This window comes from Podarcis filfolensis (assembly GCF_964270895.1).
Source record: "Podarcis filfolensis genome assembly, chromosome: 6".
Taxonomy (NCBI): Eukaryota; Metazoa; Chordata; class Lepidosauria; order Squamata; family Lacertidae; genus Podarcis; species Podarcis filfolensis.
In genome coordinates, this window is record NC_139609.1 from 68788497 (window position 1) to 68814013 (window position 25517).

The 25517-nt window shown below is 42.0% G+C and overlaps 1 protein-coding gene across 4 annotated transcripts in view; it reads right to left on the bottom strand.

The window, feature by feature from the left end:
* LOC310764228 (fer-1-like protein 4) overlaps positions 1–25517 on the bottom strand; it is a 114057-nt gene that overhangs the window by 7786 nt on the left and 80754 nt on the right. For all 4 annotated transcript variants that reach the window (XM_083617673.1, XM_083617672.1, XM_083617671.1 and 1 more), the window contains exons 18-41: positions 24515–24713; positions 23506–23626; positions 22212–22312; positions 21709–21796; positions 20619–20735; positions 19944–20096; positions 18719–18902; positions 17727–17851; positions 16671–16805; positions 15970–16143; positions 14740–14856; positions 13761–13922; positions 12529–12697; positions 11614–11780; positions 9981–10112; positions 8547–8589; positions 6863–6969; positions 5651–5782; positions 5178–5288; positions 3768–3895; positions 3011–3181; positions 2155–2309; positions 1296–1474; positions 559–644 (exon numbers count right to left, since the gene is read on the bottom strand). In XM_083617673.1, the coding sequence (XP_083473799.1) occupies positions 559–644; positions 1296–1474; positions 2155–2309; positions 3011–3181; positions 3768–3895; positions 5178–5288; positions 5651–5782; positions 6863–6969; positions 8547–8589; positions 9981–10112; positions 11614–11780; positions 12529–12697; positions 13761–13922; positions 14740–14856; positions 15970–16143; positions 16671–16805; positions 17727–17851; positions 18719–18902; positions 19944–20096; positions 20619–20735; positions 21709–21796; positions 22212–22312; positions 23506–23626; positions 24515–24713 (3256 nt within the window). The remainder of the gene's footprint in view (positions 1–558; positions 645–1295; positions 1475–2154; positions 2310–3010; positions 3182–3767; positions 3896–5177; positions 5289–5650; positions 5783–6862; positions 6970–8546; positions 8590–9980; positions 10113–11613; positions 11781–12528; positions 12698–13760; positions 13923–14739; positions 14857–15969; positions 16144–16670; positions 16806–17726; positions 17852–18718; positions 18903–19943; positions 20097–20618; positions 20736–21708; positions 21797–22211; positions 22313–23505; positions 23627–24514; positions 24714–25517) is intronic.

The following is a 25517-nucleotide window of genomic DNA, read 5'->3' on the forward strand; positions in this document are numbered from 1 at the left end:
ACAGTGTGTTTGTAGGAGGGAAGGTTATTGTGTTGTCTTGGCTTTCTTCTATTTCTTTGTGCTTTTATTCTGTATTTTTTATCTTGTGAACGGCCCTGAGATTTTCGGATGAAGGGTAGTATATAAATTTTAATAATAATAATAATAATATAGTAGTTGGGGCTTCAACTGTTCAAGACTCTCTTTAATCAATAGTTGGTGCTTGTTGAGAACCTTACACTGTGCTTCGAAGCGCCAACAATCAGTTGATTGCTGGAGCTTCGAAACATCTTCCAAAGGACTCTGCGTTTAAACTTGCTTCATTTGCATTTCACCGGCATGTTAAAACAGAAGAGACTCCTCCTCTTTAAGGGGATACCATTTGCATAGTGGTAGCCATTCGCATAGCAATTCCTATACATTATTAGCACAGGCACCAGCAGGTCAGGTGCCTGTTGCAGATGCTTTCCTGCAATAGTTCCTACCAGGGGGCACACAATGTAAGAAAACGTTCTATAAAAGGCAAAGCAACAAATAGTTTAGGAATTGGCTCTCTTCCAGTTCACAGAGGGCCTTTACCTGATTGGGAGTCGTGGTTTGATGTTGACAGGAGGTGGTGCAGGGACATCATTTGGAAACATATCGATCCACATGTGGAGAGCACCCTGGGAGAAAACAAGGTGTTTGTTTCTGAGATTCAAGAGCAGTTGAATCTATCTAATGAAGGAAGGGGGAAACGTCCAGAATGGTGCTAACAAGTATTTATGAAATATTGCAGACATATTTTGAAACTCAGGGAAATGATTTTTATTCAACTTCAATGTTCAGGAGCTAATTTTCTTTTTGTTTCGAAGTGGCCTGGGATTAGTGCAAAAACTCTCACTCATACATTCCAAAGTCTCTGCATAAGGTTTTACAAACAACGTCTACGTTGACACAGGTATGATTTCCCAAGGCTTCAATGGAAAGGGAAGAAGCTAAGCCAGTCTTTGCCAACCTAGTGTCCTCTGGTGACTGGGGCGGATGGGACTTATAGTTCAAAGCACCTAGTGGGCCCTACATTGGTAATAGCTGGCCTAAAGACCTTTATGATTGTGGAAGAAGGTATGCATTTTTGGTCTCAAGTGCTGCCTCTTGCCATACCACCCTTTCTGTCTATATCTGCTATGTATAACAGCCTTGCCCTCCCTACAATGGATATAACAGGGGTGTGTTTCCCCCGCCGCGGTTGTGCTAGTGCAACATTCCTTGCATATGATCCTATAGTGCCAATGTGCAGAAGTTGTATTATGAGTAAACCAACAGTCTCGTCTCACCTGTAGGAGACCCGGGCTGTCTGGATTGTAAAGGGACCGAACTTCTACATGTTCTGGTACTAATTTATATCCATATTCTGGCATTTCATCCCAGTGTTGAAGAACATACAAAGCCTTGTGCTCATCATAAGCAGACCAGGTTTCATCTTCATTTTCTTTCTTGTCTTTTACAAAGGCTTCTATAATAATAAATGATAATGATGATGATGATGATAAATAAATAATTAACAACAACAACAGCAATAATAATAATAATAATAATAATAATAATAATAATAATATAAAAAAACCAGAAGCCCCTAAGAAAGGGGGCCAGACAGAATCAGTACTGTTTATCAGTATCAATCAATGAAGAACGCCATGGCAAAGCCTAGGAATTATATAACCTTTAGGAGGCATCTGAAGGCCGTCCTGTACTGTATAGGGAAGCTTTTTATTTTTTATATATGCTGGAAACCAGCCAGAGTGGCTGAGGCAGCCCATTCAGATGGGTGGGGTACAAATAATCCATTATTATCATTATTATAAATAAATTATATAGGAATCTCAAAGGGATCTCATCACTGCTCACTTTAGCAGCTTTTGCTTTATGTTCTCCTTTGAAACACTGAACAAGTGTGTTGTAGTGGTTAGAGTGTCGGACTAGAATTGGGTAGACCCATATTCAAATCCCCACTGAGCTGGGATGTTCACTGGATGACCTTGGGCTAGTCACTGCCTCTCAGCTTAACCTGCCTCACAGTGTTGTTGTGAAAATGAAATAGGGAGCATGAGAACAATGTATATCACCTTGAGCAACTTGACAGAAAAGTTGGGTAAAAAAAGTTTTTTTGTTTTTGTTTTTAGCATAAACCAGTACCTTCAGGAAAAGCTTCAGGAGGGATCTTAAAAATCTTGTTGTTTACTTTGACTTCCTCCCGCCTGTACTCAGCTGAGGGGAGTGAATTCTTCTTACACAAACTGTCCAAGATATGTGTGGGTTTGAAAGCATCACGCCACATGTTGTAGCCCTCTCTGTAAGGAAGGAACAGGATCAAACTTATTGGCCTGGTCTGCACATAATACTACACCATGGTTTGTTAAGTCAAAGTATGGTTTGTTTGAACATCTGAACCTAGCAGACTTACCATGGTTTGTTTTCTGAAAACAAAGCACAGTGTGAAACCATGGTTTGTTTTCTGAAAACAAAGCAGTGTGAAACCATGGTTTGTTATTGGCTTAACTCATCATGGCTTGTTTTAACTTTAGCATGGCATTATGTCTGAACCAACTACCTTGTTTAACTTTGTTTCATTTGATGCTCATCTAAGCTACAAGGCAAGATCAGATGGAGAACAAACTAAGCTTTGGAGAAATAAGCTGTGGCTTGTCAGCTCATCTGTAAGATGACCCATGGTTTGCTGAACAGTTACATCAAATGATGGCTTAGCATCATGTGAGGCCATAGCCATTACCTCCTAATGGGTGTAGAACTGAATGTGAAGCTGGTTTATTTCATCTTAGTGCTAGCATTCCAGGAGACGTTTCTATAGAGCAGGGAGCAGAGTCCAACCCCTACCCACCACTATAGAAACAGGCTTCCTTGGGAAGGCTACAGAGTTGCTACCAGCCACTTGAAAGAGCAATACTTTCTGCAAAATAATAATTTAAAAAATACTAACAAAATGACAAGAAGGGTTTGTGGTTGCCTTGCTAACTCCTTCTACATTACATACGTGTCATATTGCGAGGCCACCCCACAGTTGGCTCTGTGATTGCTGTAGAATCGGTTCTCCAAGTCGATCTTTGTTTCCCCAATCAAGTCATCTGATCCGACCAAATCATGGTCAAATATCGATATGGTGAGTTCTGATTCTATGGGAAATGATATGCTCAGCTCCAGCACTCTGAAGAAGAGAGAGAGGCAGACAGGATGAGAATATATATGGGCAACTAAAGGATGGGAAACAACCTATGGAAGTAGGCTCTGTACAACCACCCCCACTTTAATTCTTGTTGTAATAGAACCTGCACCATTTTAAACCTATGTATCATATCTAGGTAAAGTCACACATATCCATCCATGACATCCAACTGGCACAAGCCCCCTTTAACAGACCCTTCACCTTGAAGACCCTGAACTGGCCAATTTCCCTCCCCCATCTCACATGGTTAAGTCATTGGCAGAACCCAACAATGCTCTCGTTTGTTCACCCCTCATTTCCGCTATCCTTTGATAACTGCTATACCCTTCCTCATCTTCCTATAGATCCAGCCCTCTTTCCTTCTTTGCTGCACCACCATCTTGTTAGAGATGCATGCACACCTAGGTGGTGCTGAGAATATGAATCCCTCCCTTTTGCATCTCCAACAATGGGACCAACACAAGCTACCCTTTGCAGTTGCCTAGGTTTACCTAGTGGTAAGGCAAAGTCTGCTATAAGCAATGTGGAGAGGATACAACTCAGATGCAAAGTAAAGCTGTGTTCTTACTCTCCAAAGACTGGATGCAGCTGCTTTGGGATGTACCGCTCCTTAGTGTCTTTCTGTTGCTGCCCGATTTTAACCACAAGGTAGGGATCTGCCTTGCCATTGGGGTCTGCTGGACTCAGATTAGTTGCCTAAAAAACATAATACGTGGCACTATAACATTGGTGGAACAAAACCATATAGCATTACATATATTTGTCTGGAAACACCTTCATGAAACTGCAGGTTGAATCGGTAACGGAAAACTACTATTGCAAAAGATCACTGACCTGTGTTACGTGATCAAAACATCAAGAGTTATAAAATCATAGAGTTACAAGGAACTCGAAGATCATCATTTCCAGCCTCAGGAGGCAGAGCGACCTAGAAGTTAGCCACTTTTCCCCTTCCCAAAAAAATTATTTCCTGCCAGCCAGACCAATATGTCCCAAGCAGGAGCAGAACAACGATTGAAGTGACTGTCACTTCAGAAGGCTTGCTTGCTGAAGCTAGGACACATGTTACAGGCAAAACTATGGTCACTAGCCAATTGAACCTGAATGGAGTGGGGAGGAAACCTAGGGTTGCCATACTTCAAAAAGTAAAAACCAGGACGCCCTGGAGGAGTGAGACAACCCCTGAGAGGGAGACAACCCCACTTTCCCTCAAAAGGGAACTTCAATGAAGCAGTACTGTTCTAAAGTGGAAAAGAACTGCTATGTTTTTTTGGTGTGCTGAGGTAAAGGAATATATTGCAGGCTCTTGTTTATTTAGCATTCATCCTGATTATTTTGCACAAAGGTTATGCAGCATTCGTTCTGATTTCTATGTAGGACAGTTATATGACAATGAGCAGTCAGCCTGAGTTCATTTTGATTTGCTTGTGGGGCATTTACATGTCCTCCCATTAATTAATTATTCATCCATTCCTCACTTTTCAATGCATTCCCCTGTCACTTTCCAAACTGCAAAAAGGCTGCTTAAAATGGAGAGGGAGATTTGATGCATTGGGATGATACAGCACTTTAATCTACTTTAACTCCTGCAAAACATTGACAGTCTGGAGGCTTCCTGCAAAATACAGAACATTTTAGAATGCTGTTTGCATCTCGTAATGGAATCGATGGCACTAGCAGTCCCAAGTCTCCCCAGTCTAAAGGGAGAGTCTGGAAATTCCAAGGGCTCTTTCTGTGACATCTCATCCTGAAATTCATGAAAGCACAATTATTAGGAGCAGGTTGAATTGAATGAAGGATTTAAATCACAGAGCTACTATCCATCTTGGGAGATCATCCTTGCCATAGCTCAAAGGAGATACAAACAGTGACAACAGAATCCCAGGGGACTTTGCAGGTTGTGGGATGGTTATGAATTCATTATCTGGTAATTGTAGCACAGGTTTCAAAACTCATGCCATTCTGTACAAATACTTACTTTTACAATATAAATTCGGACAAGGACCTTAATGGGTCTGTTTCTGGGGATGCCCTGGGAGATCTTGTGCTCTGCACCTGCCTCTTCAGCCCGATAGACATAGAATGAGCCCTGCAAAAGAGGGATTAAGCAAAAGACAATCTATATCACTCTTTCTAGTAGAATGATATTTTGAATAGCCCTACACCTGTCAGAAGATTTTTCTTCTTGTTTCCTAGGAGACTGCAGCATGTTGAGTCCTGCAGTATCACAGCTCTACCACACCTCTGGTGACACATATATTGGAAGTGCAATAAATCACAGGAGAGACAGGAGAAGGAAAAGCACAGTAAAAGTAAAGCTATAACTCCATAAGGAATAGACACAAGGAGGTTTATTACTGCATTCTGAGCAAAGTATTAGCCTTCATCCTACAGAGCAGGCTAGATCGCCATTGTGTTAGTGCACAGGGTTAGTTGAATCCAGCCAGTTACCTTGTATTTTCCTACTAAATTATCCTCTTCATTTCCATCTTCATCTTCATTGGCTTTCCCACGATGAAGTGGAAAAATACAGAGCCAGTCCTCAAAATTGTCAAACTCGTTTTCCAGCTCTGAACTGTAGATCTGAAATGAGAGACGTGTTAATTTTAGAGCTTTCTTGCCATAACAGCTGATAATAAAAACTAGTAGCACAGTGTAACCAGAGGCCTCTCCCCTCTAGTGATCTGTTTTCAGTTCTATCACCGATCAAGTGAATAGGTTATGTCATGTCGCTACAGGTGCTACAGGTCACTACAGGTCTCTACATCATTTTTTAAGTGGATCCATTAAATCCATTAAAACTCGTGACATAACAAATGTGTAGTCTTTAAGATGTTGCAAGATGATCTTTGTTGGTTTTGAAGAGCTAATAAAAGAGCAGTCATCCACATCTCTCCTTATCATTCTTCACTGTGGTCTCAACCTCAAAGGCTGACAGAATAGAACATTATGAACATTGGTGCCTTAATCAAAAAAATTATGAGACGGTGGTATATAAATACTTTTATAAACAAACATCAATACACACATAAATAAGACAGGCCACTCTTTCCTGGCCTGAGCAAATAGTGAAGTATACAATTATTTCCCGATTTTATTTTATTTTTTGGTGGTAAATGTCAGGAGCAGACACAAATCAACTTGCAGGAAATGCCCAAATTGATGTGCATAATATACAAATGGGGGGGGGGTGCTGAAATACACCAGCCCTAGTCTCAAAGAAATCAATAGGAACATCGGCAGTGCCTTGCATCTAGTCAGACCATTTGGAAGTTAGCTCAGTATTGCTGACACTGATTGGCAACAGCTCTTGAGGGTTTCAGGTGGGAATCTTTTCCAGCCCTACCTGGAAACACTAGGGATTGAACCTGGTGCCTTTTGCATGCAACCCATGTGTTCTGCCAATGAGCCATGGCCCTTCCCTTACTCAGTGGCGTAGCGTGGGGGGTGCAGGGGGGGCCGGCCGCACCGGCCGCAACATCTGGGGGGGCGCGCTCGCACTCGCAGCTCTCTGCCCCCTGCTAAAATCCACGGGTTAGGGGGTGCAAATTACTTGCCTTGCCCCGGGTGCTGACAACCCACGCTACGCCACTGCCCTTACTTATCCTTAATAGGACGTACCCTTGATTACTTAGGACACGATTCTGTCTCTGAAAGACTTACCTTTAATGTAGCTATAAGTTTCCTTTTGGGACGAGGTGGCTCAACTTCAACTATCGTGCCATCGTCCACTTCCACGTCAAGAGAAGCAACATTTAAGTTCCCTCCATCTAAATAAGACATTGAGAAATTAATGGGATAATTTGCTCAACTCATACAGTCAAATATCACACAGATTTTCCATTCAACCCCTGCAGCTTTGAACAATTTCCAACAAAGTCAACGACCAGATTGTCGCTCTCCACCCCGTTCTTCTCCTTTATTCTTTCTAGCGTCAGGCATTCATGCTTGCAATTTACAATTCAGTGTGAGCACAGGGCAAAGAAAGGCTGGAAGTGGTTCCACTGCAGACACCTGTCGCAGCTGACAGAACCAGGGCACACTGTAGGTAGGCACTGGGAGGTTTCTGCAAGCATAGTGCTTCATTAAGATAGCTGTGTGTGAACCAATCCTATGAAATCTAAAGGAGCAGTTTGCCAGCCAAAACCAGTGTTACTAAGAGGTTCTAGACGGAGAAAGAGGATTTTGAGAGACTGAACACCTATTACTGTGAGCTGACTCTGTGCCCAGTTATAATTCCTGTTCATTTTGTACATTTCCAAATAGACCGATATTCACAAAAAGCACCACTGGTCTCTCTCCTGCAAAGGATGTTAGACCCATCCTTTGGGGCCCCCCTCTGTTGTTGATACTACAGTGGTACCTTGAGTTACAAATGCCTCAGGTTACAAATGCTACAGGTTACAAACTCTGCAAACCTGGAAGAGTTACCTCGAGTTGAGAACTTTGCCCCAGGATGAGAATGGAAATCGTGTGCTGGCGGCGCAGCGGCAGCAAGAGGCCCCATTAGTGAAAGCATGCCTCTAGTTAAGAACAGTTTCAGGTTAAGAACGGACCTCCAGAACGAATTAAGTTCGTAACTAGAGGTACCACTGTACACCACACTTTGACTAGGTTGAACAGCAAAGTATGCACAACTCCAGCAGAGTCTTCCACCAGAACATCAGAGTCTTCCTGCTTTCCAATAGTCAGTCTTTTCCAGAATCCCCGGTTAAGAAAACTCCTTTTCCACACAGTCCAGTTCAAAGTATAAAGTGTGTTTTGTCTCATGGTGCAAGACAAGCATAAACACACTATCTACATTAACTTTAAGAGACGCTGGTACATCATGAACTAATCTACTATAATACAGTTCTTTGGTTTTATAAATAAACCTCGTAAAGATTCAAGTTTACAGAGAGATTCACTTTACTATGCTAGCTCACCATGCTGTACTTGACCATATAGCACGTAACCTTTGCATTCGGCAAATACCACACAACCATGCCAATATGGCTGAATCCAGCCTTGACTTTATACCGATCACTGCATGTACAAACATTCCTTAGAGAAAGTGAGAGTGGATGAGTAATGCTTTAGGCCTTTGGTCTTGGGTGGATACAAATAACCCAAAGATGTTTTTAACCACCCAGTGCAGCTGACGTGCTAACCCTGAACAGAATCCAAGCACAATTTCACCTATTTTCCCACATTACACCAACATAGGGAACCGTGCTTCTCACAGCTCAGGGAAGGGGAGCACAGACATAACATTAATAAAAACACCACTTTGGTAGTGTTTGAACACCAGATATTCTGGAAAGTTCAGGTCCTGGGCCTGGCAATTTCTACAGTACGAAGATCTCACCTGGATCATTTGGGTCCTCTTCCTCTTCCTCATCACTGTAGGACTGTAAAATAGGTTAGTCATTAATCAGACTATGACAAATAACCATCAATCACTGCTAACTGAGCAAATCTATTAACAATGTGAGATGAATTTCACAATAACACCACCCCCAAAACTCCAGAAACCCATAAAATTTGCTGCAGAAAACAGAAGCTATATAACACAAATTTTGAGTTGTCTCTAGTATTAGACCTACTCAGAGTAGACCCATTGAAATTAATAGATATGGCCAACTTTGATTTGTTAATGACTGGCAGGAGAAATGCAGAAGGGGTAGCTTTAGCTAATTAGGGTGCAGCTGGGACCTCCATCAGAGTGGAGCCCTCCCACCACCAGTGCTCCTCTCCTAGACTCTGGGCACCATTCTAACACCCACCCCTCATTCCAATTCAGTTTTTAAAGAATCCTGCTTTGTACTAGAACAGGAATGTCCAACTCCCCAGAGACTGCGATCTACTCCCACTATAAAAACACTGGCAGTGATCTAACCATTGGATTGACCAAAGTTGTTAAGCTTTTTTTGGGGAGTCCTCACCCAAGTTATTGAGCTTTTGGGGGGGAGGAACACCCAAAGTCAACCTGATGGAGGACATCCCTGTACTAGAACATCAAAATCAGCATTCCACCCTAACACAAAGCTTCACAGGACATGACAGTTTCTCATTGTGGCCTTGCTGGGAATCCTGCAAGGATTTGTGTATGCTAGGGAGACCTAAACTGATTTATTAATGTGTGATGTTCTAGAAACAAAGCACCCTTTACTTCACATCCTAACCTCATATATTGAATTGTAAACAAAGTACAATAAGGCAGGACTCTTTTTGTGAAGATACAGAATACTTGCCACCTCTTTTGCACCTGCCCATAGTAGCCGTTTTGTGCTGGCTGGCACACACAGCATTTCTATCAAGCTATGATTACTGGCACCTTATTTCTTTAACCAAAAAAGCGCCTTTGTATTTGAAATAAACTGTTTGTTTGTTTTTTCATCATTTAATTGCCTTCCTGTTTTTTAAGTAGTTCTCAATCCATAAAAAAAACCCATCCTCTTGCTAAGTTTACTCAAGAACCTTTCCTACTCCCCTCCCATTCTTCTTTCTTCTCCTTCTACAATAATCCTATGAGGGGATTGCAGTATCCTGACGGGATATGGTTTTTCCTGCTTCCTCCTACCTGTCCTATGTAGTTCTCTACTGCAGTCATTTGCTTCACACCTGAGTCCCTCCCCCCTCCCCAATCTGCTGCCATTCAGATTTTTTGGACTACAGATCCTATCAGCCACAGCCAGCATGACCAATGCTCAGGGATGAAGGGAGCTGTAGTCCAAAGCATATGGACGGCAGCAGGTTACCTTCTATTGCAAATACAATTCAGTAGTTGAAATCCCATTACCTGGTTGTTTAATTCCTTTAATGATTCATAGTACTTAGACCACCAATCCAGCTCTTCTTTCTCAGGCTTTTCCTCCTCAAATTCTTCCTCCTTCGGCATGAGTTTATCAATTGGGAGTTTCTTCAGAGGTGCCTGAGAATAAATTATCTCAATCTATCAAAGGCATGTGTGAACATAAGGGCCCGACTGGGTTGGCCCAGAAGCTCCATCAGGTCCAGTGTCCTTCTTCCAACAGTGCCCAGCCAGATGGCTCAATTAAGCCTATAGGCAAGCTCTCCTCTATTCCCTCAGCAATGAGTAAGAGGTAAACTGCTCCCAAACATGGAGGTTCCATTTAGCAATCTGGAATAACAGCTGATGGGAACTGGAGTTCAACAGTACCTGGAGGGCCCCTAGATTCTGAATTCTGGTCCACATGTTGTTGCTTTACTACATCATTGCTTTCCCTAATTCCAGATCATTTATGAATACATTAAATGGTACCAATTTCAATAGCAAATCATTGGAAGACCTTGTTGCTTATATCCCTTCTTTGTGAAAATTATCCTTTTACTGGATTTCACTGGATTCTTATTCTTCAGTTAGTTACAAGTCCACAAGAGGACCCATCCTCTTATCCCTGTTATGTTCACCCAGAAGTCATTCATGAAGGACTGTGTAGAATGTTTGCTACTAAAATGCTTCTACCGACACTCTCAAATAATTCTAAAAGATTAGTGAAGCAGAAATTCCATTTGGGGGAAGCCACGCTGATTCTTCCTTAGCAAAGCTTGTTCTATAGGTTTGATAATTCTAACTTTAATCACGTTTTCCACCGATTTTCTGAGCTTCTTATCTCCCAGATTCTCCTGGTTTTATGTTGACTGCTTACTAATGCTCTGATATGGAACTGACTCACATCCCTTAAACCATGTTACCTCCCACAGTTGTTGCATGGCTTTTCCTACAAAGGAAATTTCTGACAGGAAAGATCAAAATGCTTTCCCTGGGGCAGATGTGCATGTGTAACATGCATAGCTCTCTCACATACACACCACAACCCATGCCTACTGCTAGAGAAGAAGAAGAGTTTGGATTTGATATCCTGCTTTATCACTACCGGAAGGAGTCTCAAAGCGGCTAACATTCTCCTTTCCCTTCCTCCCCCACAAAAAACACTCTGTGAGGTTAGTGGGGCTGAGAGACTTCAGAGAAGTGTGACTGGCCCAAGGTCACCCAGCAGCTGCATGTTGAAGAGCAGGGAATCAAACCCGGTTCACCAGATTACGGGTCCACCGCTCTTAACCACTACACCACACAGTAACAAAGGACTGCAACTCAGCACTCCCTTTTTTGATAAATACCTGGGATTTAGGAGAAAAAGATGTGTCTGAGAATCTTCCCTGGGGACCCAACTGAAATCTGTGAGGATCTGTTTCCAATGATTTCTGTTTGCATTTACACCCCTGCTGTTTGTACCCCCCCCTTTTCTGCTGCTCAGTAAGGTTCCCCCACCATGAAGTACCTAAGCTTTTTGAATGATTCAGCTATGTGGAAAATCCATTTCTGCAATGTGGATTTAGAAAGGCACTTCCTATGAGCCACAACACTCCTCTAACAGCAGAATCTGTGACCATCCAATTGCTGCACTCACCTTTGCAAGCTTAAGGGGATTTACTTTGCTACCTATGTCTCCAGCAGCTGCACCAATATTTATTACTGTCTGACCAGCAGCTGCACCAATGTTTATCACCGTCTTCCCAGCAGCTGCACCAAGATTCAGAACCGATTTGGAGATTTTCGGCCGTGAGGCTTTCCGTGCTGTAGGAAAACAGGATAAATTGTATACTTTAGTATGAATACATGCCTTCACCTGCTGAATCATTTCTGCTTTACTAACCCACGCCATACATTTAAAGCACATTCAGTGCAAATTTAAAGCACACAACTCCCCCCAAAGATTTCTGGGAACTGTACTTTCAACCTCCCTGAGCTGCAATTCCCAACACCCTTAACAAACTATAGCTCTCAGGATTCTCTGGGGGAAGCCATATGCTTTAAATGTGTGTTTAACGTGCTTTAATTGTATGGTGTGGCCCTCCCCTTTGCCACCCACCCACAACTTTCCTCTAATTAACTGACAAAGAGAAAGGATGTTGCATTTAGATGTACCACTGGCCTGACTCATCTTAAAACTCCTTCATGAAATACAGTCTCTATATGTTCACAGCATGGGTGACTGTGACTCTGAGAAGATATTAAAAAAGCAAAATGGAGAAATACTGAAGCTCAGGTTGCTTGCACAGTCTTGCTACCATGCTTGACTTAGATTTTTCTTTCAAAGCATGGTGCTTTGAATGTTTTCTGCCTTGGCTTTGACCTTCTGGCATAGGAATGCCAAGAAATTAGATATGGCCATGAGCAGCAGAGTAGCTCTAGTCCAATGCCATGTGCAGGGTGTCACACTCTGCAAATGTTAAATCCCAGCACATAAAACCCTAACTTGACCCTCACACAATTCCACCTCATTGAAAGGTCCCTTAAAGGAGTTGGGATTCTAAAGACTCACTTTTGGATGGGCTGTCGTCTTCCTCTTCCAACTCATCTAGCTCTTTAGGAGCAAATTTCATAATATGGGAAACTATGTGAGTTCCCACCATGACAGAGCGTCCAAAGGCTCTCTTTTCCACCACGAAGATACTGAGAGGTGGGTGCAAGTACACCTGCTCTGGAAGCTCCTGTGGAATACAATGAGGTGCCACAAAGCAGATTATTTATTCATTATTAGTCATTTATTGACTATACATTGCTTGATGCCCAGATGACTTCTAAGCAGTGTACAAAGCACACACACATATAGCACAACATTGTTAATATGCAGAAAAATTTAAAATACACCAGGATCAAAATACAGGCGGCAACCATTTTGTGTGCATCCAATTGACACATGACCAAAGGGGGGCAGAACAGGGGCAGGGTGGGGGCGGAACAGGCTTATGTGTAACCACTGACTTGTGCAATGACCTGGCATGCAGCCCCCACACAAACAGGGAGTTGCCTGTACCCAATAAAACAATGCAGTTAAAACTAACATCCATGAATAAAGTAAACAATAAAGCAATCCTTTTAAAACAGCCCAGCAATAACAACAGAAATTAAAACAGTAAACTGAATTAGTAATCTTGGTCAGCAGTTAATATAAGGTCCCAAATAAGATTCTTTACTGTATAAAGTGATTTGATAACTGGTGGGATGGTTCTATATCCTAGTTCAACAAGATACTGTGAATGTTTCACACCAACCCTGGCAACATTAGGAAGAGAGGTCAAGTAAAAGGTATGGATTAAGAGTCAAAATCTCAGAAATAAATCCAAAGCTGCTATAAGTAATCAATTCAGGCATTAATCACATATACTGTTTGGGTTGCATGTTTGCATGTATGTTTTAGTGGTATTTTTAATGCAGCTTTTTTACTGTGGCATGGCCTTTCAAGAGCAGCAGATTGCTCCATCATTGGAGCTTCCACAGCTACGATAGCAGAATTCTACAGCTCTGCTCAAGACCAAAGTATCAGCCATTCAGCAACATTCAGGTTGTTGCTCAGCTATTTCTACTGATAATCAAGCACATGGAAACCTCAAAGGTTCTCAGTGGATGGGAACATTATTTAGCAGAAATGTATACAATGCGGAGGCTAACTCAAGATAATGGGAGCTTCTAAATTACTGCCATACAACTCTGGTTTTGTTAATCAAGTAATGGAAGGCGATCCCAGTCTTTTGAGATCTGCCTCTTACTCACCACATCAACAAATTTGACAAGTTCATTGAAATTTGGGTTCTCTTTGTACACTGTAATCACTTCAGATTCCACTTTCTTCCCAGCACATTCAATGATCACCTGTGGCTGGTCAACCTCAAACAAGTTCACACGCTTCAGATCTCTCAGGCCCCAAAACAAGATCTAAAAAAAGAAAGAAAGCAGAAGAGTTGACTCTTCTGGGTACTCCATACAGGGTCCAACACCCTCCTTCTCTAAAATGGTCCTCTTCTCAAAAACCACTGAAGCACCTTTCCCAGTCACAGATGCATTCTAGATTAACAGACCTATATGACACCCACCTACTCTCTCCTGTTCTCTGTTTCTTGCAAACTAGCCTACGGTTGCAAGCCAAACCCCAGCTGAGGAACAATGGACCTTAACACGGTGGTGGTGCTGGCCTGGACAGAAGGCAGGGGAGTAGACAAATCTCTGTGCCATCTTGGAGCTGATGTAGTGATTGGGCCTGGATTAGGCCTCATGTAAACACATGATGGTTGTGGCCTCAGTTCATCTCTGCCCCAGAACACCACCAGCAAGAATCCCACCAGCCGCATTTTCACTCACCCACACATTTGGTGGGCATAACAGAGAGTTCTGTGCTATTGGAGTGACACTGGTAGAGACACCTCCATCCAATCCCTACCACAGCCTGGTGCAGCAAAGGGAATTTGGATTGCATTCTTAGTTACTGTGTGTCAAGCTAGATTCCTTCATTCTCTCCTCTGTTTATTTCTTGCTACTTTTTCACAAAATTGCGCCCAAATTGGCTCATACAAAATGCTAAATGAGCAACAATTAATATGATAATTGCAATTACATATTAGGAATGATTAAAAATAATCATCATGTCAATACGTAAGAGGGAGAATCCCTATAATACTGATGTATTTGAACAGGTTAAAAACAAAATGGTTAGGTTAAATAAATCCTTTGCTAAAAGAAGAACAAATAATGTTACCTCTATACGAAACTCTTTAAGGATTGGTCGGATACCTTCAGGGATAATGAATCGTCCAGAACGGGGGTCTCCCAGATATTCCGGCTCCTTGGGTTCTACATCACTAGGCACTGATGGCTGGACAGCACAGAACAACAATTTAAAAGTCCTCTCCATAGCTATGTAGACTTAAATGCCCACCGGTCAATTTATCCACCAATTTCCATCATAACCAATCTTCACTTTCTAAAGTGAAAGCTGTGAAGGCTCTCTCTTCTAATCCTAGATGTATGAACAGCACTGGTTGTGGGTGGTCAGCAGTGAGAGATGGTCACTGGTTATATACTGAAAGGCACTTGGGTACTACCTGTCTCATATCAAGTCTTTTGATAAAATTCTTTCCCATCAATGCTTCAGGATCCTGTTCTAAAACACAAGGCCCCTCTGCTAGGAGAACATGATGAACCTGAGAACTTGGTTTTATCACAAATTCTGGTTAGTTTTTAAACAAGCCAACATCAAACCAGGGGATATGAAGCTGGCTTGTTTAACTAGCCAGAGTTTATGATAAATCACAATCCCTGGTTTACACACAAAATTAAATTACAGTTAGGGATAAGTACATCTATCAATGTTGGTGTCTCTCTGTTTCTCCTTACTCCAATCTTAAATTCAGTTCTCCACATTTCCATATCCATTTGCAATTTCTTTTTTGTAAAAAGTCCTCACAATAGAGATGTCCATATGATAGTTTGCCTAATATGCACATCGCTGCAAGCAAATATTGCACATTTTGTATGTTGTTTTCACTAATAAATGCATTATAATAAATACTAATAAATACATTTTACACCAGTGTATACATTTTTGCACACATTTCTTGGCTGGATAACTTTGCAAAATTTGGAGAAGGGGGAATGTTGAAGGATGGTTGTGTTTCGGTTCATGTGGAAAGTTTGAATGCAATAGATTTGCCTTTAAATGCAAACTGAAACAGATTTCTCCCCCATCCCTAATTACAATGAAATGAAACACTGGCAAAGTCCTCTAGCACTACACAGGATGAGGTGATGGAGCACATGTCCATGAGGTTTCACTTAAGTTCAATCCAGCTCATCAGCACAAAACTTTACTGTTACATGAGATTTGGGCCATTTTTTATTATTATGAAACTATTCGCAGGCTGTTCACAACCTATTCGAGCTGCCAAACACATCCCTGTAGCCATGAGGTGGCAATGAGCCCACTTACCTCTAAGTAGCCACTATAATCCAGTTCAATCAGCTCAAAGACAGCAATTAATTCCCCAGCTGCTTTGTGTCCCTTGTAAATGTCAAAAAACTGGAGAGCAGGTTTGCTGTATGGCTCATCTACCAGCTTCACCAGTGGTGTAACAAAGGCTCGGCCAAGGAACACAGGTGAACCCTGGAGAGAAGAGGAAGCAGCTATCAGATGTGGCAAGAAACATTATTTCAGGAACCCAGTTTCCCATTAGATCCAATGATGGGCAATTTACCCACACTGCAGCACCCTTTGTATCTAAGAGCAATGAGCTCCCTTACCTCCATCTTCACTGTATCACAATCCTGCCTCTGCTTTTTACTTTACTCATGCAGAAAATTCACACAACTGAGCACTGCTCAGCAAGCCTGCTGCTAAAGTGACTTAACCTCTCTCCCAACTCATTGTTTAGATTAGGAACTAGATTAGTATGAACATTCAGCCCACCCAAGTGCTTGACTAGATCAACTGTATTGGTGTAGGTTTTTTCTGCAACATGCCACGTATATTATTCCTTCAACCTGCTGGTGGTTCCCAAACCATTCTGAATTGCTTCTGCAGGAAAGTGGGGTTATGGTCGATGTGAGTTCCTGGTCGCCGAGAAGCTATTGCAGCCAAATAGAAAATTACAGCCGCACAAAACAGGTGAGAGTTTATATGTTCAAACTTACAAATTTATTGTAGTCAAAGATATTGACAACAGCAATTGGAGTCTCTGTCTTCAAGTCCTCCTTCTTTCCATCGATAATGAGCTGGTCATACAGAAGTAATTCATTCCACATTGGACTGAGTGTCTCTTCCAAGATCTGAATTAACAGAGATTAAAGCTGCTTTTTAAACAGCTCCTTTAGGACCAGGCTAGACCCATGCAATCCACAGTCATATATATCTTTCACCCAACTTACTTTTTAAAACAAAAGCTGCCCCAGGAGTCTGTGAAATTAAGTAATGGGAAGGACTGCTTAACCATTTTCCTTCCATTCTGCTTGTGGGATTTTCATGGGTATCAGGTTGAGCAACCTGGAAACAGAGTGCTGGACTAGATGGGCCATTGGTCTCATCCAACAGGACTGTTATAGTCTTTTACTATTGTTACAAAAGCCCGGTGCCTGCCCCTCTCTCTACCAAGCAGTGGCAAGAGCTCATGGGGCCACAGGCACACAAACAGGGTCTGTGTCCCTTTGGAGAATGGAAGACATGGCAGAGACTGTCATGCTTTAAGAAAATAGGTTTATTCACCTATTTACACCTTTAGTCTGCATGGAGGGGGTCCAGATCTTATGGCATAGTCATTCCAAGAGGCAGCAGCATAAGCTGCTTGCAGTCAGCACACTCCAAAGATGGTTCTCCCCTCTTCTTCTTTCTTCCTCCCAGAAACCCCTTGCTCTCCCCCTCCCCAGCAGTTACCCTGGCAACCTTCCAAATCCCCATTCTCAGGTCACACCTGGGGCAAGAAGTTTGTAATGACCCTCAATGGCTCTCTATTGTTTCCTTAACAGCCCTAGCTTGGCCAGGCTACCCTTTGTAGCTTATATTTCTACCTTCATACCAAAAATAACCAAAATGGCATTTATTAATTTTATCCACATCTATAACACCATTTTCCCACTAAAACACAAACAAAAACATCTTGCTGAGCGTTTTCCCCACCCCTATCCTGGACCATTTCAATATTCACCTGGGTTATCAAATGTGTTTACTCACAAGTCTGCTGCAAATACACTTACACATGTAGTCTGGCACTGAGTTGAAAACACCACTTTTGCAAATGGATCAGAAAGGCCATTTTCATCAGCTGGGAGAATCCCCCGAGCCTGGTACAAATGGGCTCGCAGCTGAAAGTAACTGAAGTCTGCAAAAAGCAAAATGCACCTATCAGCTTTCCAAGATGACAGCCATGTGTGACGTTCACACATTAGACAGGACTTTGATGTGAATCATTGCTGTTTCCAACAAGTTTACAATGGGGCAGAATGATAAATATATCCAACAGCATTTAATCATGAAAGAGAAACTGCTAGAACTAAAAAAAAAGCAAGAAGAAGAAAAAAGCTCCACATGAACATTTCATTTTTAAAGCTCATTGGAGTCTTGTGGCACTTTGAATAACTGACTAATTTATTATGGTGGTATAAGCTTTCATGGACCAGGGTCCACTCCAGATCCATTGAATGCTACCTTAACTAAGTTGGTAGATATATGTTTGTGTGTGTGTGTGTCACACAAACATACACCTGCCAACTTAGCTAAGGTAACACACACACACACACACACACACTTGAGTGATGAGGTGATGTTAGCAATGAGCTCACTAAGGAGTCTTTCTTTAACATATCAGAGGTTGTATTTCTTCACTCTGGTATGAAATTGCTGAACAGTAACATATCAAAAAAATTCAGTTATGTGTGGCATGAACGTATATTGCAGGTTCTTATCTCACTATGGCGTTTGACAATAGTGGCATGTGTCATTAGGTGGAGCCACTCTCCTAGCACTAATGTCACTGCTGTTTAGTGGAATGGGACAGGATCACTGCCACCAATCAGCTGTGCCACAGCTTTGTACAACCGGCCATGATGGTTAGGGCTGATGGGAGTTGGAGTCCAACAACATCTGGCTACCCTTACATCAGAATCTTCTATCCTGCGCTAGTTTTGAGTTATGATATCTTTTCATTTCTGAAAGGACTGGGAGGTAACAAAAAGCAATATGGTCTTACCATCTCTGTTGAGCTGACTGGGTGGGATGTACGCTGGAATCCTTGCAGCCTGCACAGCCTTATCATATATTGGTTTGAACTCCTCTGGTAGCTCTGCGGTGCTGTTTTTCACATATTTAGTTACCCCAAGCCACATGTAGATTTCCAGTTTTGCAAAGATGTCACCACTCCGTGACCCTGGAACCTATAAGCCCCAAATAATATTTTTTTCAGTTAAAATATGGTAAGGGCAAGAAGTGCTGATATAGTAAAAGAATGAAATAAATTATTAGGTCTGCTTCCACACATAAAGCAATGTTCTAAGTGTGTGTGTGGGGGGGTGTCAGTCTGGGTGATAAACATGGGTCCCTTCCAAACCTATGATCCTGTGTATGTGAAGTTAGAATCTATGAGAGAAAACCTGCCATTTATGTGTCAAAAGAGGTTGCCCTGTTGCATAGGAACAAAAGGATGAGCCTTTTCTCACCTCACCTGGCGGGATGCTATGCCACCCTAAGAGGGAGAGCAATAGGCCAAGTGGGGGTTTTGAGTGTTTGAGTTTGTGGCTGGTGCTGGAAGCTGGAGACACAGAGGCTTTATCTTGCTCTATGCTAGATCCCAAAGCTATGGCCTGCAGCTCTCCCTTGGAACCTAATGGGAGGCAAGAGCTGTGGAGCCCCTTTATCTTATGCTCAGGTTGTATATATGTGTAAATAACACCATATATCCTTAAGATACTAGTCTCCAATGACCATTCCAATACAGTGGTACCTCAGGTTACATACGCTTCAGGTTACATACACTTCAGGTTACAGACTCTGCTAACCCAGAAATAGTACCTCGGGTTAAGGATGAGAACAGAAATCGTGCTCCGGCAGCACGGCGGCAGCAGGAGTCCCCATTAGCTAAAGTGGTGCTTCAGGTTAAGAACAGTTTCAGGTTAAGAACGGACCTCCAGAACGAATTAAGTACTTAACCCGAGGTACCACTGTAGCACTGTATCAGGAATTTTAAGAAATGTTTTGTTTTGTTTTGTTTTTATATGTGCTGGAAGCTGCTCAGAGTGGCTGGGGAAACCCAGACAGATGTGAGGGGTATAAATAAACAAGTTGTTGTTGTTGTTGTTGTTGTTCCAAGGAAGCTGAACCATTGGTAAGTAAGTGCTGGAACCCCCAGAGTCTCTTGCTGCTTGGAGGGTCAGGTACATGCAACAGAAATTTAATGAGCAAAAATGGTGAGCACCCACCTTGAGAAAGACCGTTTGTATCTTGGCACAGTCCTTGCCTTTCTCCTCTTCTACCACTGCATAAAGGATGTGTTGGGCAGGGATCCGAGTGTATGCGACACGCTTGTTGTTGCTAAACATCCAGATCAGGACATCAGGGATAGGACATTGGGGCTGGGGGCAGGAAAGAGAAGGAAAGCTGAAATAAAACTAGCTTAATTTTTTTTTAAGTGCAAACATTATTTTCCCTTATCTGTGGGGAGGAAGAGTTGAGTTTTTGTTTTTTGTTTTTAAATGGAACTTTTTGTTTGAGACCGAGAAGTGAAGGAAGGTGTGGTTCATGGGTGTAGGCAACAGATGTAGGGACCAGAGTGGGAGCTGAGCTTCTTCGAATTCATCTCAACCCTTGATCCTTTCATGCGCCATCCATACACCTTTTGGTTTGGAAAGCATCACACTGAATTTCTCACATGCACTCATATTTCTCCGCACCCCACTACCAAAAGGACTAGAAACATGTTTGCTTTCTTCTTTCAAAACATAAACAGAAATTCTAAGGATTCTAGGGTATTACTAGAATATCATGCTCTCTGGTGCAGTGTTTCCTTTCCCAGTTGCTTGAGCTACCCGGCTTTTAATGTATAATGTATAGGAGCTCTCAAACCTGATTGCATTCCCACACCTGAAATTACATACCTCTTTAGCCAGGAAGCGAAGCTTTGACAAGATTATCTTTGTCTCATTTACTTTCTCCTTGACATTGGTGCGAGTCAGGCGCCTTCTTATGCGCATCCCCTGTTTTGCATATAGTATCTGAAGACAAAAAGATTACATCTTCTAACCATGAATTTAACCACACAGGGGACCAGACTGAGAGGTCCGATCTTTTCCCCTCCATCTGCTCTCCCACACCTCCTTGCAAACTGCCCATAGCAGAGAATCTCCAATTTCTATAGCTCTAAGCTGTAGATTGCTGAGGAATTTGTGTTTTCTTAAGTAGAAAGTACTACTGTAATTTTAGAAATGTTTATTTCACTCAGAGAAAGGGCCTCTCTAGGTGGGATCACATATGACTGCCCCAATACCATCACAAGGACAAATCATAATTAATGCACAATTAAAAAAAACATCTGGAGGGGCCCTGAGTTTGAACTCGGGGATTGGAACAGTAAGGGGAGAATAGTATGGGATGGAACAGTCAAGGCAGAATGCAGCAAGAGGAAGAAGGATGGAGGCCATGCACTGATACCAAGGGTTAAAAGGAAACAAAACAAGGAAGAGAGGCAGGATAAAGCATAGGGGGAAAAATAAGCCACAGTGTTCAGAATAAGGAGGCAGTTATTCCTTGCTTGGAACTTTTTCAGGTCCTTTGATCAGTAGGTCCTTTGACAAGTAGACTCTACTTGTTAGAGAGACACATATGTTTTCAAGTAGGACCTGGCTGCAGCCTGATTATGTGGGGTTCCTATGATTTACTTCTCCCTTGCAATATTTTTTTCAGCAAGTGCAATTAGTAGCTGTAAGTTGGGGGGGGAGTCTCCTTATGAATAATTACTTGCTACATGAATGGATGCCAATTGGTAATCTAGATTCACCTCGCCAGTGGGTTTCAAAGCTATGCACTGATCTGGGAAAACTCTGATAGCCACTGAACCTGGCAACACAATGAGGATTCCATGTTTACATTGGGCTAGATGAAGGTCAGAGTATTTGTTGTCACATGGAACATTCAAATTCCTTTCTGCTCCTCAAGAGTGCATGCACACAGCTTGATCACATGACTTACAATGTTTTGTGGGAGAGATTTCATCCGGCAACGATCAAGGTTGTTTGGACGGGCCATGGGCTTTTTGTCCACGTTAAGAGAATACTGCCTGGAATCAGAGAAGCTGTGAGTTCTGAGCTCACGACAGTAGCACACACATACCACACAGGCTGTAGCTACACATATCACATGAAAACATGAGCTGAATTTAATAAAGGGTTGGGGATGATTCCGGTTCACTCTACATCTTGGAGTGAACTTTCCCATTTCACCTCCCTTGGACCCATGCTTGGATCAAAATGCTGACCTGTGGATTAAGCACCATAATCAACAGCCCAAACCACACATGGGTTTGTACTGTACCTACAAGATGGTCTGAGGGTTGCCTCTTTCTCCCTTTTAGCTTCTAGGATTTGTGGTTCTTGGACTCCAGGATATTATTTCAAGATGATTGCAATTATCTGTGGCTGAGGGAGCTAAAAAGCCAGCTTTATGTGAAAAGAAATCAAATATGTAGTACTAACCTACATCCAGCTACAAACTCCTCTAGCACCTGCCGAAGCCTCTCATCTGCCTTTGATCTTGGTCTCCTCAGGAGCTTCTCCACCTCTTCTAGTCCATGTTCCTGTTACGGCCAATACAATAATGATATCAGTCCCAGAAGCAACATGTATTCTCTTATGTTCTTGAAGTGTTCATTTATTACACTACATAATTGTGCTGAAGGGGGGAAATGATTAAAGCAAGCTGTTCTCACATGCATAAGGAGGAAGAATCCAGCTGGTCATTAACTTGTCCATGAAGTTATTCAACCCATACCTCTGGGTTTTCTCTCTGGCCAGATTTAAAAGAAAAGGGACGTGCTTGCAGAAACCACTGGCCTAACTCACATTGCAGTTGTGGGCAAAGCTTTGTAACAGCAATTAAAACAAGCCAAGAGCTAAAACAATTGGCAACTGCCACATTGCTAAAATATTGTTATGAGTTTACTGTATGCATAGACTGTACTGTATGCAGTTACCCTCCCACCCACTGGGATCCTGCTAGTGTTAAAATATAAGCCAGGCTAGCTTCCTGTGTTGAAGTGATGGCCTGGATGATGAGCTATTAATGGAAACAAAGGAAAGAAGCTCTGTGTGATACGGCAAATGGGTGTGGCCCCTCCCTAGTTCATGGTTAGTTTGGGGGGGGAAGTCAGAGTTGATTTGCAATGATGTAACCTAGAAGGAAAGCAGCAAGCTGGAGAGAGAGCCAGAGCAATGTTTGATTTCTGTTTGAATCCAAGGCTGCAGCTATGGGAGAAGCAAGACCTTTTTGGGGTGCAGATGCAGTGAACCCCTCCACTGAAGACTAAGGTTGTAGATATGTGTAAATAAGCCATATATGATAAAGACACCACAGTCTCTGCTGTACCTCATTTCCAAAAGGAAACATGAATCCTGGGTAAGTGCCTGGAATCCCTGGAATCTCACACCGCTCAGAGATGGGGGTGGGGAATACAAGTCAGTATAAAATCAACAGAGTTCAATAGAAAAGCTAAACGAAGCGGGGGGGAAAGATCTCCTTAAAAGTTGGAAGTGCAGGGGCCATACATACTTCCTGGTGTAAGGAATTCCAAAGATAACAAAGTAAGTATCTCATATATAAGCAGCAAGGATGTCACCCTTCATCAGGAACAGAGCTGAGAGTACTCTGAATCTAATCTCAATCATGCTTTTTCTCAGTCCAGTTAAGGATGTGTGGTGCAAATAAAACAAGTATATCAGGAAAAAAGTATCAGGGATTGACAGAGCCTTTAAAGGTAGGGCAATACTTTACCAAACGCTCTGCTATTTTGACAATCCAGTTGGAATTACAGAGTCTCCAGGTATAATCTTCCCAGTAGCTCCAAACATACACACAGGGCTTCTCATGCAGCATTGGCACGCAGCTGTAAGAGCTAAGAGCAGCAAACAGAGGAATTTTACAAACCTTCTACTAATAGCTAACAACTGTCTGCATGCAAGAGTTATACTCAGATATATAATATCAGTAAGGTAAAGGACCCCTGAATGGTTAAATTCAGTCAAAGGTGACTATGGGGTGTGGCACTCGTCTCGCTTCAGGCCGAGGGAGTTGGCGTTTGTTTGCAGACAGCTTTCTGGGTCATGTGACTAGCATGACTAAACCGCTTCTGGCGCACGGAAACGCCATTTACCTTCCTGCCGGAGTGGTACCTATTTATCTACTCGCACTGGTATGCTTTCAAACTGCTAGGTTGGCAGGAGCTGGGACAGAGCAACAGGAGCTCACCCCGTCGCATGGATTTGAACTACCAACCTTCTGATCAGCAAGCCCAAGAGGCTCAGTGGTTTAAACCACAGCACCACCCACTCCCTAATATCAGTAGGGGTGGATTTACAGGATAAAGAACTGCTTTTCCCTTGATGTTTTCTTTCTTTAAAAAAAGCAGTGCCAAAGTACAGAAATACAGAAAGCTGTGTTTCTGCTACACAAATTTGACATAGATGAAAATCCATTCCACTTTCCCATGCCAAAATTAGATAGTAGCATTGAACAGTTCCTTACTGGATAATACAGTAATAATTAAAAGGCTTTCCTGATCAGAAGGGCTTATAAAGTTCTATGCAATAAGGAAGTTCGGGGAGATGATGTATGCAATGACATTGGGGAGCAAAACTTGTGAGTGTGTTTCTGTCCCCTTATACAGTTTTGCACTCAGGTGTTCAGACGAATGCCTCAACATAATTTTTTGAATGTACTATATTAGAAATGAATGAACGAACATGAAGACACAAACAGGGCTAAGAGTATGAAGAGTAATTACTTGTCATATTCAGTGGGTTCAGGTCTTAGGTTCTCAGTCATCGATTTATCAAGCAAAGGTGTACTTGGTGCTATGACTTCAATATCCAGCTCATCATCTGAACTGGGTTCCAGCAAAGGTTGCTTGTCTTCACTCTTTTCTCCCTTCTCATCTTTCTTGGAAATTTTGGTCATCACTTCTTCAGCTTTGCCATAGTTCCCTTGAAGATGAGTATAGTTATTCTTTATTCTCATTAACATTTCATATTTATAATGTTATATAATTATAAAAATAAATTTATAATATTTATAATATTATAAATATCTCTGGAGCATTAACAACTTGTGTTCATAACATGCATGCTCTAGTATATTAGAATCTATGGTTTGTGTTAGAGAGCCGGGAGAAATTCAAATCAGTTTGTAGTAAAAGCCAAACCTATCAAATTCACACTCATGAGAACCAAAACACAGCTTTCCTTAAAAATTCTTACTTCTCTGAGTTTTGCGATGCAGTTCTCCAACCAAACACCACTTACAAAAAATGCATATATTGGGGAAAACTGCATAAAAATTAAGATCTTCGTGAAAGTAGCATGCATTAAGTTAGGGGTTGTTGGGGGGTTTTTTTGCAAAAAAATGTACATTAAAACGGCTTTAAAAGATGTGTTTATTAGGATAAATTCACATGAAAATACTGATGAATTTCCATGTGAATTTTAAAAATAAACAAACAAATACGTCTGCAAATTGCTGCAAAATGTGGATAGATTAATAATTCTGGAAAAATTAGAAACTAAGAAATCTCAAACTGACAGTTCCTTCCATCCCTCATCTGAGTAAAAGCAATGAATTCCCATTTTCCTAGACTGTTCTCTTGCTTGTACTTACAGTGAACAAACACCTGCATGGGTAACCAAAAGCTTCCACTTTCTCAGGTACTTTAAGAGCAATGACAGTGAAGGCAGAGGCAAACAGGGCCAACTACGTGTGGAGATAATCCCCTGGTGACATTTTCCAAGCCA